This window comes from Passer domesticus, chromosome 11 (assembly GCF_036417665.1).
Source record: "Passer domesticus isolate bPasDom1 chromosome 11, bPasDom1.hap1, whole genome shotgun sequence".
NCBI classification, from domain to species: domain Eukaryota; kingdom Metazoa; phylum Chordata; class Aves; order Passeriformes; family Passeridae; genus Passer; species Passer domesticus.
This window is the reverse complement of record NC_087484.1, coordinates 463,343-480,196: the sequence shown is the minus strand read 5'-3', so window position 1 is coordinate 480,196 and position 16,854 is coordinate 463,343. Positions and strand designations below refer to the sequence as shown.

Sequence of the window (16,854 nt, the reverse complement as noted above, 5' to 3'; positions counted from 1 at the left end):
AAAGATGAGTGTTGAAAACATCCAGCCTGCACCTGCAGAAGTGCTTTAGCAGCAGTGCCTGGAGTGGATTTGCAGGTGCCTCTCTGCTGACAGGAGATTAAAGATCTCCTTGAGAGCACAGGAGCCACTGGTGGGCCATGACACTGCAGATCAAACATGGAATTACCCGGCTGAGGAGCTGCTCCAGTAATGAGGAGAGCAGACCTTCCCGGGGCACGCCGAGTGTCAGACAGGCTTTCCCTCTGGACTGGAGTGACACATATCCCCTCCCTCCCTTCCTGCCCACCCCCAGCCTCTGCCCGGGAAAGAGAAAGGTGTCACGGCTTCCCAGATGAGAAAATACAGACCTTTCCCAGCTGAGCAGGTGCTGGCCATGCTGGGTGAGAGGCACCCAGCAGGAGCTCTCGCTGTGGCTGCCCGCCCCGTGGATGATTTACAGAGCCCAGGCCATCCCTGCGGGATGGGTTCAAAAGCAGCAGCCACGGGGGTCCCTGCCCTTCCCACCTGGCGTGGGCATCAAGGACAGCCCATCCCACCCAGGAGAGGATGGATGGTCTGCAGCCCATCCCACCCAGGAGAGGATGGATTGAGGGAGCACAGGGGGGACAGAAGGAATCTGCAGCACAGAGCTGCTGGGGACAGGAGGGGACAGGAGGGCAGCCATGGCCCAGTCCCCTTTACAACATGCTCTCCTCTGATGTGCTGCTTGGCTTGCTGGAGCACAGCATTCTCTGCCCTGTGCTCAGCACCTGGCTGCCCACGCAGGCAGCCCTGACTGCCCCAGAGCAGCACAAGCACACCGGCAGCTCCAAGCACTGGCCGTGCTGCCAGGGCTGGTTGCTGCTTTGCTGGGAGCTTGTCCAGCTCATTACAGTGGAACTAGAATGTCTGACTGTGGCCTTGAGCCATGGGAGAGTTGTACCTATGTGTGTTATTTTGAAAATCCCCAAGACAGCACTCGGAGGGTCATGTCATCCTTTCCAACGCATCCAGCAACCCGCCGAGGCACTGGAAGAATTTGGCCAGCAAGAAGCTGTGAAGGAAAAGAACAACATGAAAACATTTTGCAAAGGGCCTTCAAGGAGAATTGGCACAATGTAGAGAGAAGAGAGAGCATGAGCAGGGGCAAACTGAGGCAGAGTGGGAATGCTGTGTTGCTGGAACAGAGGCCTGGCCTGGGAAACAGCCGGGACAGTATCACAGGGGAACAGGGGGATGAGGGAGGGACCAGCCCCTGTCTGCAATGGAAGAACAAATTAAAAACCAAACACCATCAAACAAAACCCAGATACATAACTCAGGTACCTAATTAAGATTAGAACTGCATAAAAACCAAACCTGTTTGCTGACACTGATGCATGAACCTCATCAGGGTGGTGTTCTCCACAGCTGCCTCCTTAATAGAATTTCTATTGACCTGCCCATGGTGACCTGCCCGTGCCCCCAGGAGCACACAAACCACACCATGAGCTGTGGAGCAGCTCTGCCTTCCCTCCTGGCTTGGACAAAACCAGGTTATTCCACAGAAGGGTACGTTAGGACCTGAACTGTTGAAAAATGAGCTGGAGTTGTGTTCCACTTTTGTTACGTACAATTTGCTATGCAGAACCAGTTCACAAACACCTCCTTCACTCAGCTTTCCCCTTCCCAGCACTCCTGAGCTCACACTCAGCCACACTTTCTTGCCAAAATATAGGTTCACTTAACAACAAGCTGCCTTCATTCTCCCTTGTAATGAATTCCAGCTAAACCAATGTCCTAAAGTCAGACATGGGCCAGAATTGCCCGCAGTGCAGCAAGCTCAGCCAGAGCTTGTACAGCCATTGTGCTCCCATCAGGCTGCCCTGGGAGATCCCAGCCACATCATTATAAAATATTCCACATGTTCCTCAGCCACCTTCCGGAGGGAGAACTTTGTATCTCTTGTAATTTAATGCCCTGCCTCTCAGCAGTGAGAGCTGCAGCTTAATGACAACAGACAGCACATCCTGCGATGAAAACCCTGTTCTTAAAACATTGACAAGGTTCACGTACATTTAAAATATTTGTTTTTATTTTAATGCAGATTTTCAGATAAGTGATTTTGGAAAACATTCTAAAAAGTGATTTCAGTTCCTTCTCTACTATGTCTACAAATTATGGAGACTGCTACAAATAATTTAAAAATGTCTTTTACCTCGTGTTTAAACTCACAGAAGCACAGCATTGGAATGTGTCACTCCAGAAGCCTTGACCTCAGTCTTCCAGAATAAAAAAAAAATTGGTGAACTGAAAGAAACAATTGATGCTTTGCTTCTCAGACAGTAATTAAGATGGAGAAAAGGCACCTAGCAACAGCCTTGTCATCCTCTCTAGCACTGAGGGGAGCAGAATTCAGTGTGAGCTGTGAAGATTTTCCCTGTGCTTAGGGTAGCACCTAAAAATGCCCCTCAGGATTTAGTGCAGGGCTCAGCTGAGGTGTTGTTCTGTTTTCTGAGACCCCAAGCGCCAGTCACACGAGTGGGTCAGTGGCCCCAGCTCCCGTGCTGAATCAAGGTGAGGCCATCCCTGTTTCACTGAGGCAACCCCTGCGATAAAAACACAGGCCAGCAAATCCCACCAGGAAAGTTCTAACTGGCTGGCACAGAACACCCCATCCCTGCCAACCCTCCTGGCCTCCCACAGCTCACATTTGATTCTGAACTCACCTGAACAGCTTTAGAGCTTTAAAGAATATATTCGAGGCTTTACCTCATCTTTAAAGCTTTGTACTGCCTTTCCATCTCCGGTCGAACTCCTCCTGGAAGGAGGCTCGCCCTGGAGCGAGACAGTCTGAGCAGAGGGGTGCTGTCAGTGGAGTCTGGGGCTGACACACACCTCGCAGCCGATGGGGCTGCGGGGAGCCCGGGCGTGCCCGGGAGGAGCACGGGTGGCGGCTCTGTCCCTTTGTCCCTGCCCGGCCCGGGGGGACGCGCACGTGGGGACACACGGCCGGTCCCGCTCATCGTGCGAGGGATGCGAAACGAGTTAATTTTGCTTGGAATAGTTCCCGGCGGGGAAGGAGCTGACGTGTGGGGACGCCTCCGGGGATGAGCCGCCGGCGGGGCCGGGCGGCTCGGCAGCCGGGACACGCGGCGGGCACCGGCCGCAGCTCCGCGGAATTCCTGCTTTTCCTGCGAGCGCATCGCGCCGGGCAGCCACGCTGCGGCTGCCAACGACAGCGCTTTAGGTCATGACACGGACCCGCGGCTGAGGGGAAACCCGAGAGTTTGGGGGCTGGTTCGTGGGCGGGTTTTTCTTTGAAGTTGAGAATTCCTTTTTGCTGATGGCTTAAACCCGAGCGGCTGGGCTCGGCTGGCGCTGCGAGCGCCCGCGTGTTCTGCTTCCCCCGCAGGAGCCCGCCGCCGCTGGGATGGCAGCGTAGGATCCCGCAGGATGGGGGCCCCGCGCAGGGAGCGGCCCCGCTGGCTGGGGACCCTGCTGGCCGCCTGCCTGGCCACCCTGCCGGCCGTCAGCGCCTGTCCCCGGCCCTGCGCCTGCCGCGGCCCCGCCGAGCTCCACTGCACCTTCCGCTACTTCACCGCCGTGCCGCCGCGCATCCCGCCGGGCGCGCAGCGCATCAACCTGGGGTACGTGCGGCACCGGGGCGCTCAGCTCGCCTTGCCGTAACTGACCGGCCACATTTAGGGCTAAACGCTAACCACAGCGATCGGTAAGTCTGTAACGCTCTGCAGGGCTCAGCAGTACACAGCCAGCAGAGCCGAGACCACCCACAGTAAGGAGAAATTCTGGGGATCTAGCACGGAACACGTGAGAACTCCAGAAAGTTTTGAACTTAACTTTTCTTTATGTTACCTGAATGTGTTGTGCCTGCAGCACGGAACCTGGAAGAAGGCTGAAATAGATTTGTCCGGTGAAGGATAGTCCAGAGCTCAGAAGGTGGTCTGCAAAAGGAGCACGGGTGTTAAAATCTGCAGAGATTTGCAGTGATGTAACACCAAGGTCGGGGGTTAGATCCCCCTGTGAGCCATTCACTGGAGGGCTGGATGCAATGATCCTTCTGGGTCCCTTCTGATTCAGCCTGTTCTGTGATTCTGTCCCTTAGAATGTCCCACAGCGTTAGGGTCTGTGCTTTCATCTGCTGAGTTCAAGGGAAATTTCACTTGTCTGGCCCTGTCAGCCCCCAAGGTGGCTCCGTTCTCTGTGTGGTTAAAGGAGCAGGGAGTTCTGTGCGGTTAAAGGAGCAGGGAACAGATCATACCCAGGCTTGTCTGGTCCCTTCATGCAGTTTCCAGGAAGTGTCCTCTCTCTTAAATCAAATTACGAGACCCATCAGCAGTATTTGTCTGATCTGTGTGTCCCTTTTGATGTACATAACCTTTGAACCATCCAGATGTGTCTGCAGAAAATATACAAGGAGCTTTTCACTGAAGTGGTAGTGAAGTGAGCACAGACAGATGTGTTTTGTGTTTCATGCTCACTGTCACTCCCCCCATCCACTGGGAATTCTCCATCAGAACCCTGTCCTGGGGAAGTCACCACCTTTGTACCAACGTGAAGGAGTGACTTCCTTTCCTCTTGGCAAGGGGAAGTGCTGCTTACCTTTAGCCGTTCCCAAAGAGTGGTTCTTTTGTTTTGGGTTGGTTGGGTTTGAGAGCTGTGAGTTGGGGCTGACTAAACCATCCCCTACAGCTACAACAGCCTGCGAAAACTCAGCCCCACGGACTTTGCTGGCCTGGAGAAACTGGAGCTGCTGATGCTGCACAGCAATGAGATCAGTGCCATCCCTGGGAAGGTGTTCAGTGATTTACGGTCACTGCAGGTAAGAACTAAACGAGCCAGTGTTAATTTTGTTATGATTTAGCTCAGTGATACTGAGCAGCCACGGAGCAGCCTTCTGCAGCATTTCTGTTTCCTGTTTCTTACCTTATCCACGTGAAAGTCAACAGCCTTCAAAATGCAGTATCCTAGTGGGAAATGTCTTTCCTTCCCAGGTAGGCGCTCAGGTACAGGGTATAGAGCATGACAAACCATTGGCAGATCTCTCTCAGCTGTACCTTAGCAGGCAACTGCAGTCAAAACTCTCTTTCTACAGAGCAGAAAGATTGCAAAGCTCCAACTACTGTGTCTGAAAAAGGAACCTGCCATTGTTAATTTGTTAGTCAGTTTGGGGCTTTTTGAGGATTTTTTTCCCACTATTTCGCTTTCCTTTCAGTACAATCCTGTCCCTTTCTAGCCTTCATGAAAAAAGGGCCAAACTGTGCAGAAGCTTAACACACTGCATATAAACACTTCAGTTCTTTACAGAAACTCCAGTTACCTGGCATTCCTGGTCTGGTGAAGAACTTTCACTGCACAGAGCAACCTTCAGCAGCATTTATTAGGGGTCCTATAGCTTTAACATGGCTTAACACTCTGCATTTGTCACTTTTTCATGAACAGGTATTAAAAATGAGTTACAACAAGGTCAGAGTGCTTCAGCAGGATGTATTTTACGGCCTGAACAGCTTGGTACGGCTGCATATGGACCACAATCAAATTGAATTTGTGACTCCCAATGTTTTTTACGGGCTCACTTCCTTGAGGTTGGTCCACCTGGATGGGAATTTACTGCAGCAGCTGCATCCAGACACTTTTGTCACCTTGCGCTATAGTCAAATATTCAGAATATCATTCCTGAAGCACATCTCTCTGTCTGACAATGTGCTGACTTCACTTCCACAAGAGATGTTTTCCTACATGTCAGAGCTGGAGAGCATTTACCTCCACGGAAACCCCTGGTCCTGCGACTGCAGCCTGCAGGGGTTTGCAGGGTGGGCACAGGAGAGACCAGGTGAGCTGAAGGCTTTGTTTATTCTCTTTAATCCTGCTGTGGCATCTTACTCTTCCTGATACAGGTAATTGTCCTTTATGCATCTATTTATTCTCCCAGAAAAGATTGGAAGAAGGATTTGCATAGGTGTGTGCAATCAGGATAATAATCAGAGATTAATACCACTGCGTTTTCCAGATCAAATGAATCTAGTGGCCATTCCCAAGTGCAGCTTTCCTTAATGGAGAATTTTCCTTGGCCAGTCCAAAGCTTCTGTGCTCTGGGAGAATCCACAGGGAACGAGCTTACTGTTGTAGAATTGGCAAGAGCAAGAGCCACATTGCATTTGATTCGTTGAAAAGAAATTCAGGAATTCAAGGGACTCTAGGACTTTCTCTGCTGCTGCCATTCACATGTCTCTTCAAGCTTTGGTTTTATTTTATTCAAAAGAACCACTTGTTAGTAGCTATATGTCATTTTAAATACTAAAACTTTTAGCACAGAAACTTACTGAAGTTTTCTTCCCTTCAGATGTTATAAAGTGCAGAAAAGAGAGAAGTTCTGGTGTCCAGCAATGCCCAGTCTGTGCTAGTCCCAAAAGTCACAATGGGAAAAGTTTAGTGGATATTCCTTCTGCATCTTTCACCTGCACTAAGCCAGTCATCCATGACTCCCTGAAATCCAGGAACCTCACGGTGCCTGACGATGGGGATTTCAGTTTCGTGTCTCCCGAGGACTTGGTAGCTCTAATAGGATCTGTGGTTTTGAATATGACTGACCAAGCAGGAAATCGAGGCAACTTGGTTTGCAATGTCCAGAGACCTAAAGAAACGTCTCCCATCTCACTTGACAAAAATGGCCCCAGCAGAGTGCTCAAAACCTCGGTCTCAGCATTGCTGGTGTGTGACATTGATTACGGGCACATCCAGCAGCTCTGGAGCATCCTGGCTCTCTACAGCAGCTCTCCCTTGAAACTGCAGCAAACTGTGCAGACAGCTGACGAGCCTTTTGTTAGCTACAAATACAAGCAGATCTACAGCGAGAAGGATGAGCTCTTCACCAGCATCGAGGCTGACCTGCGAGCTGAGCCAGCGTGGCTGATGCAGAGCACAGTGGCCCTGCAGCTGGACAGGACAGCCACCACGCTCAGCACGCTGCACGTCCGCTACGCCGCCGAGGCCCACCTCACCTTGCCCAGCGAGGACAGGGACCAGGGGAGACACGCGTGGGCCCTCATTTCCAGGGACAACAGCACCCAAACGGAGCACACCGTGCTGGTCGGGGGCACCGTGGAGCTGGGGTGCCGGGCGGCTGGGCAGCCAGCTCCTGCCCTGGAGTGGGTACTGGCCGACGGCAGCAAAGTGCGAGCTCCTCACCTCAGCGAGGACGGGCGGATCATAGTGCTGCAGAGCGGGGTGCTGACGCTGCGGACAGCTGACGTGTTTGACTCGGGGCTCTACCGCTGCATCAGCACCAACCACCAGGACGCCGATGTGCTCGCGTTCCGAATCACGGTGGTGGATGCCCAGGTGGAGCAGGGCGGGGTCAATGGAGCCCGGCTGTCGGCCGCTCTGGGCAGCACACTGCACCTCCCCTGCACGTCCACGGCTGCCCCGGACGCTGCCGTGACCTGGGTGCTGCCTGAGCACACGATTCTCCGTCAGTCTGCTGGAAACAAACATATTTTTGCCAATGGCACCTTGAGAATACAAGGAGTGACACAGCGAGACGTGGGCTACTTCCGATGTGTGGCAGCCAACCGGTACGGTGCTGACCTTTTGGTTTTCCAAGTGACGGTGAGACAGGATGAAACCGCTCTGAAGGAAAAGCATGGAGCTCTGGGAGAGTGGGAGGAAGGCTCTGGCAATGAACTGCTGCGCTCTGCTGCAGCACAGAGCCATCCCTCGGGCACTGCAGCCACCCTGAGAGCTGGCAGGGAATCTGCTGCACCAGGCAGTGCCCGTCGGAGGAACAGCCACGGGAAAACGCCCCACCACAGAGACAGAACAGGCAGGCGCTTCAGGGGACACAGGAGACAGTTTGTTTCCTCAGGCAGGAGAGCTGATCCACAGCGCTGGGCAGCCTTGCTGGAGAAAACAAAGAGGAACTCGACAGGGACAGACAAACGAGGAGAAGCTGCAACAGAACCGCCCATTCAAGTCCGTAAGCTCTCAGAGGTACCCGAGGAGCAGGAGGAGGAGACATCTGGTGATCTCGTGTCTCCAGAAGAAGAATTCATGATACCAGCAAGAGAGAGATCCCCAGTATCTGCTCTGGGCAGAGCAACAGAACTCACAATCACTGCAGGGCCTGAGGAGACAGCGAATCCCCCTCCTGCCTGGAGCAGCTCCCTCCTGCTCCCAGAGCCACCAACTCCCCTACCCTCACCTTTCCCACACTCCATGGCACCTGCCAGCAGCAGGCCACAAACACTTCCAAAACCTACAGACTCATGGGAAAGATCTGATTTGAGTCAAATATCAGCAAATGGTGTAAAACAGCCAACTGCACCAATTGGAACAGCCACACTCTTTCCTGCTGGGCAAAAGCCATTGTATTCTGGGGAAAGCAATAACCAGAACCTAAAGTCTGCATCCACAACACCCACAACAGAAGCTACAGGTGCCAGCAAGGCTGTAACTCCCCAAAACACAGCAGACAACTTACATATTTTTACTGAGTCTATTGACAATATCTCCACCAAAACAGATCACCAAGTCCCTGTGGAAACAGTCGATGCACCAAGCTCTGAATTTGGCCCCATTTATTTTCCTAGTACTCAGAAAGGAGGAACCCCTAATCCACCACTGGCCTCAACTTTCACTACTCGTCAGCAAATTCAGGTGATCCAGGACATTCCAACCCATCCACCCCAGCTCCAGCAGCACCACGGCAGACAAAGGAAAATTTCTGGTTGGAGACGAATTGTTAGACCAGGACGTATCCCAGGTGTGAAAGAGCACCGATACAACTTTGGGAGGCCAGGGTCTGCCAGAGGAAGCACAGCTGTGGCTACAGGTGTTCACCTGAATATTAACTCTGTATCAAATGTACCAACCTTAAATAACTTGAGCAGTTCCATCAATCCTTTTAGCTCAGAAACACCCCAGTCTTCCCCCTCCACCATGAAAATGCCATTGGAGCACCCCGTGGGTACCCATCAAAACACAGCATTCCCCAGGGAAGAGGAAAAGGAACATAGTGCAAGGCAAAAAGCTGCTACCACAGTCATGTCTGTCACTGCAGAGGACACTGCCACTGCTGCAGCCAGGGGATTGGGTGTGATGGGCTTGAAGCCCCCAGGTACACTTGTTATTAACCCTCAAACCAACACCAGAATCACCAAAACTAAAACCCTCAGGGTGGGAGGAAGGAGAGGTCAGAGGAGGAAGAGGCCTCCTAAAACTCCTGCCCCACAGCGTGTGGCTGCAGCCCAGAGCACTGCAGCTACCCCTGCAGCCATCCCTGCAGCCCAGGGCACTGCAGCCATCCCTGCAGCCACCCCTGCAGCCACCCCTGCAGCCACCCCTGCAGCCCAGGGCACTGCAGCCACCTCTGCAGAGAGCACAGCCATCCCTGCAACCCAGAGCACTGCAGCCACCCCTGCAGCCATCCCTGCAGCCCAGGGCACTGCAGCCATCCCTGCAGCGAGCACAGCCACCCCCACAGTGACAGCTCCTACATCACCAGCTGTGCCTGCAAGCCTTGCACCTGCAAAACCTCTCCCTGGGAGCATCGGTGCAGTCTTCAGGACCAAAATACCAGCACTGGGGGTCCCTGAGAGCCCCAAGGACCCCCAGCACAGGCCCACAGCAGGCACACAGACAGCAGCAACCCCGGGCACCTGGAGGAGCACCCTGTCAGCAACGCCCCTGCCTGGCAGCGTGACTGCTCAGAGCCCCCCCGGGGCAGTCCAAGCCACACCAGGCTCGCCGAGGAACACCCAGCTGGCCATGTCACCTGCTGCTGGTCCTGCCCAGAGCCCCACCATGGGTCTCCAAACCTCACCGTGGCTGGACGAGCCCCTGGGTGCAGTCAGTGCCACGCCGGGGCCAGCTCCTGCCCAGCAGGCCAGAGCCACGGCCAGGGCAGGAGAAAAGCCCTGCCTGGAGCAGGGGGAGGGAGCTGGCCAGGCAGCAGAGCCCAGAGCCCCAGCAGGAGCCGTGCCCAGCGCTGTCCCTGCTGCCAGCACCCAGCACCCCTGCCCTGTGCCAGCCCCGAGCACAGCCACGCCTGCAGCCCCCCCGAGAGCCTCCTGGCCCCCGCGGGGGCACGGCCAGCCCCAGCCCAGGCCGCCTGCCCAGGGCACGGAGCGGGGGAACACTCTGCAGGCACCAGGGATCGCATCTCCGTGGGGAGGGGACAAGGACAGCCCTGCCACTGCCCGGCCTGAACGGCGGCGAAATCAAGACACCACCACCCTGCCCAGCCCCAGCACCTCGGGTTCTGCAAGCACAAACCATTTCTCAAAGCCCAGAATAGTCGGAGGGAATTTGGCTGCTTTCACTGTGCTGGCGAATTCTGATGCTTTTATTCCTTGTGAAGCTACTGGGAACCCCCCTCCAACAATCCAGTGGACCAAGATATCATCAGGTGAGTTTGGTAAACCTCTCTAGAATTTACCTTCCATTAGTCCTGTAATTTGGCACCCCTTCTGTGTGCCAAACCCAAGCATTACTTCATTTCAGAGTACTGTGAAATATTAGTGAAAGGTAAACCTGGAAACACTGACAGAGACTCACTGGAGCATCTTAGTGCTGTTCTGGAACAGCTCTCCAGTGAAATGATTTTAAAAATCAAATCTATGTTTAATTATAATTCCTTGCTTACTGTGGGAAGAATTCAGTATTTATTGTACATTACCTGCTATTCCAGGTCAGTGAGACAAGTGAAAAAAAAATGTGGTAAAACCACTCAAATTGAGTTACAGCTGTGCCAGCTTTGGATTGCAAAGCCCCACATGCTTTATCCAAACTTTGTCTCTGCTGGAGATTCAGCTTCATTCTTAAATTTCTTACTCACTTTGTCATTCTATATGCAGAATTCTCTGATTTCTTTCTGGTTTATCAAATTGTCTTGGTTATTTGGGCAGAGCAGAGCAGGCCAGGGTATTTGGGACTGAGGAAAATGCAACAAGAGGCAGGCAGTGCCAGGCTGTGCCGGGCTGTCCCAGTCAGTCCCAGTCTCTCCCAGTCAGTCCCAGTCTCTCCCAATGTCTCCCAGTCAGTGCCAGGCTATCCCAGTCAGTCCCAGTCAGTCCCAGTCTCTCCCAGTCTATCCCAGGCTCTCCCAGTTAGTGCCAGTCAGTCCCAGTCTCTCCCAGTCTGTGCCAGGCTATCCCAGTCAGTCCCAGGCTCTCCCAGTCTCTCCCGGTCAGTGCCAGTTTCTCCCAGTCTCTCCCGGTCAGTCCCAGTCTCTCCCGGTCAGTGCCAGTCTCTCCCAGTCTCTCCCAGTCAGTGCCAGTTTCTCCCAATGTCTCCCAGTTAGTCCCAGTCAGTCCCAGTCTCTCCCAGTCTCTCCCGGTCAGTCCCAGTCAGTCCCAATCAGTCCCAGTCTCTCCCGGTCTCTCCCAGTCAGTCCCAATCAGTCCCAGCCAGTCCCAGTCTCTCCCAGTCTCTCCCGGTCAGTCCCAGTCAGTCCCAATCAGTCCCAGTCTCTCCCGGTCTCTCCCAGTCAGTGCCAGTCAGTCCCAATCAGTCCCAGTCTCTCCCGGTCAGTGCCAGTCAGTCCCAATCAGTCCCAGTCTCTCCCAGTCTCTCCCAGTCTCTCCCAGTCAGTCCCAGCCAGTCCCAGTCTCTCCCAGCCAGTCCCAGTCTCTCCCAGCCAGTGCCAGTCTCTCCCGGTCTGTCCCGGTCTGTCCCGGTCCCTCCCGGTCAGTGACGGCTCCGTGCCTTGTTCCGCAGGGCGCGGTGCCGCGGCCCGAGGCCGCTGGTCGGTGCTGCCCAACGGGACGCTGTCCATCGCGCGGGCGGGCCCGCAGGACGGCGGCCAGTACGAGTGCACGGCGGCCAACGCGCTGGGCCGGGCGCGGCTGCGGGTGGCGCTGGCCGTGCGGGCGCAGCCGCCGCGCATCGCGGGCGTGCGCGGGCTGACCGCGCTCTCCGGGGGCTCGGCCGCGCTGCCCTGCCGCGCCCGGGGCAGCCCCGCGCCCAGCATCTCCTGGCTGCTGCCCGACGGCACCGAGCTGCGGCAGGGCGCGGCGGGCGGCCGGGCGAGCGTGGGGCCCGACGGCTCGCTGCTGCTGCGGGCGCTCTCCGTGCACGACCGCGGCACCTACACCTGCCGGGCCAGCAGCGCCGCGGGCACCGACACGCTGCCGCTCAGGCTGCAGGTGGTGGCGGCCCCTCCCAGCATCCTGGAGGAGAAGCGGCAGAGCGTGGCGGGGGCCGCGGGGCAGAGCCTGAGCCTGCCGTGCACGGCGCAGGGGCAGCCCGAGCCCGCCGTGCGCTGGGTGCTGCCGTCGGGCGCGGCGCTGCGGCCGCTGCAGGTGCTGCACGGCCGGCTGCTGCTGCTGGCCAACGGCACGCTGCTCCTGGGCAGCGCGGCCCCCTCCGACAGCGGCACCTACGAGTGCATCGCCACCAGCTCCACGGGCTCGGACAGGAGGGTGGTCACCCTCGCGGTGCACAGCGCAGAGACGCTCCCGAAAATTGCCATCGCCTCCCAGGAGCTGACTCGGCTGAACTTCGGGGAGAGGCTGCTTCTGAACTGTACGGCAAGCGGGGAGCCCAAGCCCAGGATAATCTGGAGGTTGCCCTCCAAGGCTGTTGTGGACCAGTGGCACAGGTATGACCCTTTTTTTTCCTCCTCCTCTTTGGAGCTTCAAACACTGCCTCCTCTGGTGCTCACATAGTGCTATGGCATCACTAAAGCAATGTGAACTAAACCAAATCTTAAGAATTTAACAGTTGTGAAACATCTGTTCTAACAGCATCTATATCTAATAACAGACCTATTAACAGATCACATCAATTGCCATAGGTGGGTGAGGTTTCAAAACAGGTACAAGTCATATTTGAATTAAGGTAATTGCTGTCACCATGCACTGACTGCTGTCAGTTTAGAGGAGGGGAAGTTATTTGTAACAGATTTGTGAAGCAGGGCTCAGGAGGAAGGGATTTCTTTAATCTCTGCCACGTCTACCTTTGGGGGTGTCCCCCCACCCCCTCCCACAGTAACACTCACCTCCACCTTAGGAGAGAGACAGCCCCAGCTCAGGGGGCTCCCAGCAGAGCCGGCACCTCTCACATCCACACAACACCAAAACTGGCAGTGACATCAGGGTAGGGCACGCTGGGTGGGCAGGAGCACGGGCACAGTGCCTTTGGAAAGGCCTTCTGTGTTGTACCGTGCTGCTAACACATTCAGTAACACATTCAGTCCCTTCCAGTGCTCAGTGTTCACCCCCAGCACTTGTTTCCATAATTCTTTTTCTCTATCTCTCTCCCCCAACAGAATGGGAAGCCGGATCCATGTCTACCCCAACGGATCCTTGGCTATTGAGGCAGTTACAGAAAAGGATGCAGGTGATTACCTGTGCGTCGCAAGAAACAGAATTGGGGATGATCTGATTCTGATGAAAGTCAGCATCACAATGAAACCAGCCAAGATTGACCACAAACAGCAGTTCAAGAAACTGGTGCCCTATGGGAAGGATTTCAGAGTGGACTGCAAGGCCTCAGGGTCGCCCACACCAGAGATATCCTGGGGCCTGCCAGACGGGACGGTGGTGAACAACGCGATGCTGGCGGATGACAGCGGGCGCCGGGCTCGCAGGTACGTCCTCTTCAACAATGGCACTCTGTACCTCAACAAAGCTGGGGTGGCAGAAGGAGGAGACTACACCTGCTACGCCCAAAACACGCTGGGGAGGGACGAGATGAAGATCCACGTCACGGTCATTGTGGCAGCCCCTCAAATAAAGCACAACTACAAGACACACGTTACAGTGACAGCTGGAGACACAGCCCTGCTGGACTGTGAGGCTACTGGCGAGCCCAGGGCACAGATATTCTGGTTGCTGCCCTCCAGTGAGATGATCTCCTCGTCCACAGACAGGCACACCCTGCACGCCAACGGCTCGCTCTCCGTCAGCCAGGCCAGCCTGCTGGATGCTGGGGAGTACCTGTGTGTGGCTCGGAACCCTGGCGGGGATGACAGCAAACTGTACAAGCTGGACGTGGCTGCTAAACCCCCCATCATAAATGGTTTATACAGGAACAAAACGATCATGAAGGTGACGGCAGTGAGGCACTCCAAGAAACACATTGACTGCCGGGCAGAAGGGACACCTCCTCCTCAGATTATGTGGATCATGCCTGATAACATTTTCCTAACAGCCCCATATTATGGGAGCAGGATTGTGGTGCACAAAAACGGGACACTTGAGATTCGGAACATCAGGCCCTCAGACACGGGGGATTTTATCTGTGTGGCACGTAATGCCGGGGGAGAGACTGTGCTGGTGGTGCAGCTGGAAGTCACAGAAATGCTACGGAGACCAATGTTCAAAAACCCTTTCAACGAAAAAATCATAGCAAAACCTGGGAAAACGATCACACTGAACTGTTCTGTGGATGGAAACCCTCCCCCGGACATAAGCTGGATGCTGCCCAATGGCACGTGGTTTTCCAGCAGCATCAGGACATCCCAGTTTTCCACAGGAAGCAATGGCACCCTGACCATCTACAGTCCCGAGACGCAGCACGCCGGGCGCTACCGCTGTGCTGCCCGCAACCAGGTCGGCTACATCGAAAAGCTGATGCTGCTGGAGGTTGCCCAGAAGCCCCAGATCCTCACCCGGCCTGCAGGGCTGGTGAAGGGGGTCAGCGGGGAGCCTTTGTCGCTGCACTGCGTGGCCGAGGGCAGCCCCAAGCCCAGGCTGGCGTGGACGCTGCCGGGGGGCCGCGTGCTGGAGCGGCCGCAGCTGGGCGGGAGGCACGTGCTGCTGGAGAACGGCACCCTGCTCATCCGGGCAGCCGCGCCCCACGACGCGGGCAGCTACCTGTGCAGGGCCCACAACCACGCTGGAGACTCCTCCCTCACCGTTCCCGTCGTGGTCACAGCCTACGCCCCACGGATCGTGGGCAGAGCCCCCCCGGCCATCCGCGCCCTGCCAGGGGCAGCAGTGCAGCTCCACTGCGTCGCGCTGGGCATCCCCAAACCAGAAATTACCTGGGAGTTACCTGACCGCTCCATGCTCTCTACAGCTCGCCAGGGCCGGGGCTCTGGGGGAGAGCTGCTCCACCCCACGGGGACCCTGCTCCTGCAGAACCCCCGGCCCTCCAGCTCTGGCACGTACAAGTGCACAGCGAGGAACCCCCTTGGCACTGACTCTGCAGTCACCTACGTCCACGTCATCTGAGCCAGAAACGCAGCAGGAATGGTGGGGAACACAGGCTGCACCCGGGCTGGGCTCACCCTGCAATGGCTTTAATCAAAGACAGCCACAAGCACGTGAGTGCCTGGACACATCACAGCGTTCAGTCTGCAGTCACTGGGCAAAAGGAGAGAGGAAAGGGAAAATTAGCTCTACCGTTATTAGCTAGCATTGGTTCTCTCCATGTTCAGGGGATTTAAAGGAAAGCCCGAGCCACAGCAGGAACAAACCCCACAGTTTGTTACCTGAGCCACATCAGGAACAAACCCCACAGTGCCCGAGCCATGGCAGGAACAAACCCCACAGGTGCCCGGCTGCACCACCCTGGCACAGGGGCCAGCAGGTGGGGAGGACAGCGAGGGCAGGAGAGTGTCCTGCACAGCAAGGACACAGGCAGCACCTGAGAACTCTCAGAACACCTGCTCTTGTCCTGCCCTGCAGAAGAGAAGGCTGCAGGGGGGCCCCATTGCAGCTGTGGCACTGAGCACGGCGGGATTGGCACCCCAAACTCAGTGCCCACCATCCATCTCTGGTCTCTCAGCTTTACAGACCTGCCCCCTAAATCCCCAGCTGCTCTTCTCATTTGACCCAGTGAAAATGCACGTGATTCTAATGCTTTTAATGAAGGGATTCTTTGGAAATCTGATGTGCTGAATAAAACTGGAGTAATCCTCTACCCTAACGACTCTGTGGGCGCTACAGAAACCGCCCGAGCTTTGCTCAGCAGAACCTGGTGCTTACTGAAGGCAGTTTCAGTGTTTTACAAGACTTCAGCATCTTTTTCCTTTCTGAAACCAAATCCTTCACTTTAAACCTGTTGTGTAATCTCCTGGCCACCAGGCTGTAGTAACTGCTGAGGTTAGTCAGAGGCACTAAGCAGCACACGGAGGTTTTTTGGGACATAAACACAACCCGCAGCATCTTCTGCTGTGCAGGTGCTGGCAGAGGAGTCTGCACCAGGCAGGTGCCCATTGCAGCAACACTCTCCCATCAGTTTGTTCAACATATAAGAACTATTTTAAAAACCCTCAAAAATGGATTAAAATTGTATAAGATTAATGCTTTTTAACTCAAAAGCTGCAATTTCAGCATGACTGTATTTTCTCTACTTTTCTATAGCAAATTTTTCCTAGTTAGCCTCACCTACCTTACATATGTTTGGAAAAACTGTGGAAATAAAGGAAACAAGCATAATGAGATCAAAAAAGGATTTGGCAGTGACAATTGTTGGGTAAAATCATTCCCTAACCCAGCAAAGGCTCCAATGCAGCAGAAAGTCGTGTCTCAAAAATAATTCAGTTTGTTCAGCTGTCTTCATGCAACTCTGGTTTATTACTAACAACTTAATTTAAAAGGATCTTCAAACAGTAAATCCCATTTTCATACAGTAAACCCCATTTCCCCCCCAGCCTGTTAGAAGTTCAGCCTAAAAATCAAGGGTGCCAAGTCAGGAGCAGTGCCCTGTGATGGGACACAGGCTGGGCTGGAGGTGCCAGGCAGCAGGGATGCTCCTCAAGGACAGCACAGGCACAGGGAGCAGTGCCAGCCACCAGCACCTCGCACGACCAGGGGCTCCTGTCTTTGCCCACAGCAGACAGAGCCCACCCTGTCCCTCCCCTCAGCTCTGCCCGTGTGTTTTCTGTGTCACTGGAATGCTGCACAGCTGCACGTGCCCACTTGTAAA

At 54.9% G+C, this 16,854-nt stretch overlaps 2 protein-coding genes across 2 annotated transcripts; both read left to right on the top strand.

Annotated features, from left to right (window-relative positions):
* The first annotated feature begins 2,682 nt into the window (after positions 1-2,682).
* Positions 2,683-9,463, top strand: LOC135278526 (immunoglobulin superfamily member 10-like). Its single transcript, XM_064385068.1, has 5 exons — positions 2,683-3,608; positions 4,672-4,801; positions 5,422-5,812; positions 6,323-9,285; positions 9,401-9,463. Exons 1-5 carry the CDS (start codon positions 3,415-3,417, stop codon positions 9,461-9,463), a joined length of 3,741 nt encoding a protein of 1,246 aa, XP_064241138.1. The 5' UTR covers positions 2,683-3,414.
* On the top strand, positions 9,385-16,246 carry LOC135278479 (immunoglobulin superfamily member 10-like). The gene is made up of 3 exons (XM_064384991.1): positions 9,385-10,384; positions 11,695-12,577; positions 13,247-16,246. The coding sequence occupies exons 1-3, from the start codon at positions 9,745-9,747 to the stop codon at positions 15,153-15,155; spliced, it is 3,432 nt and encodes a 1,143-aa protein (XP_064241061.1). The 5' UTR covers positions 9,385-9,744; the 3' UTR covers positions 15,156-16,246.
* Positions 16,247-16,854: the final 608 nt, after the last annotated feature.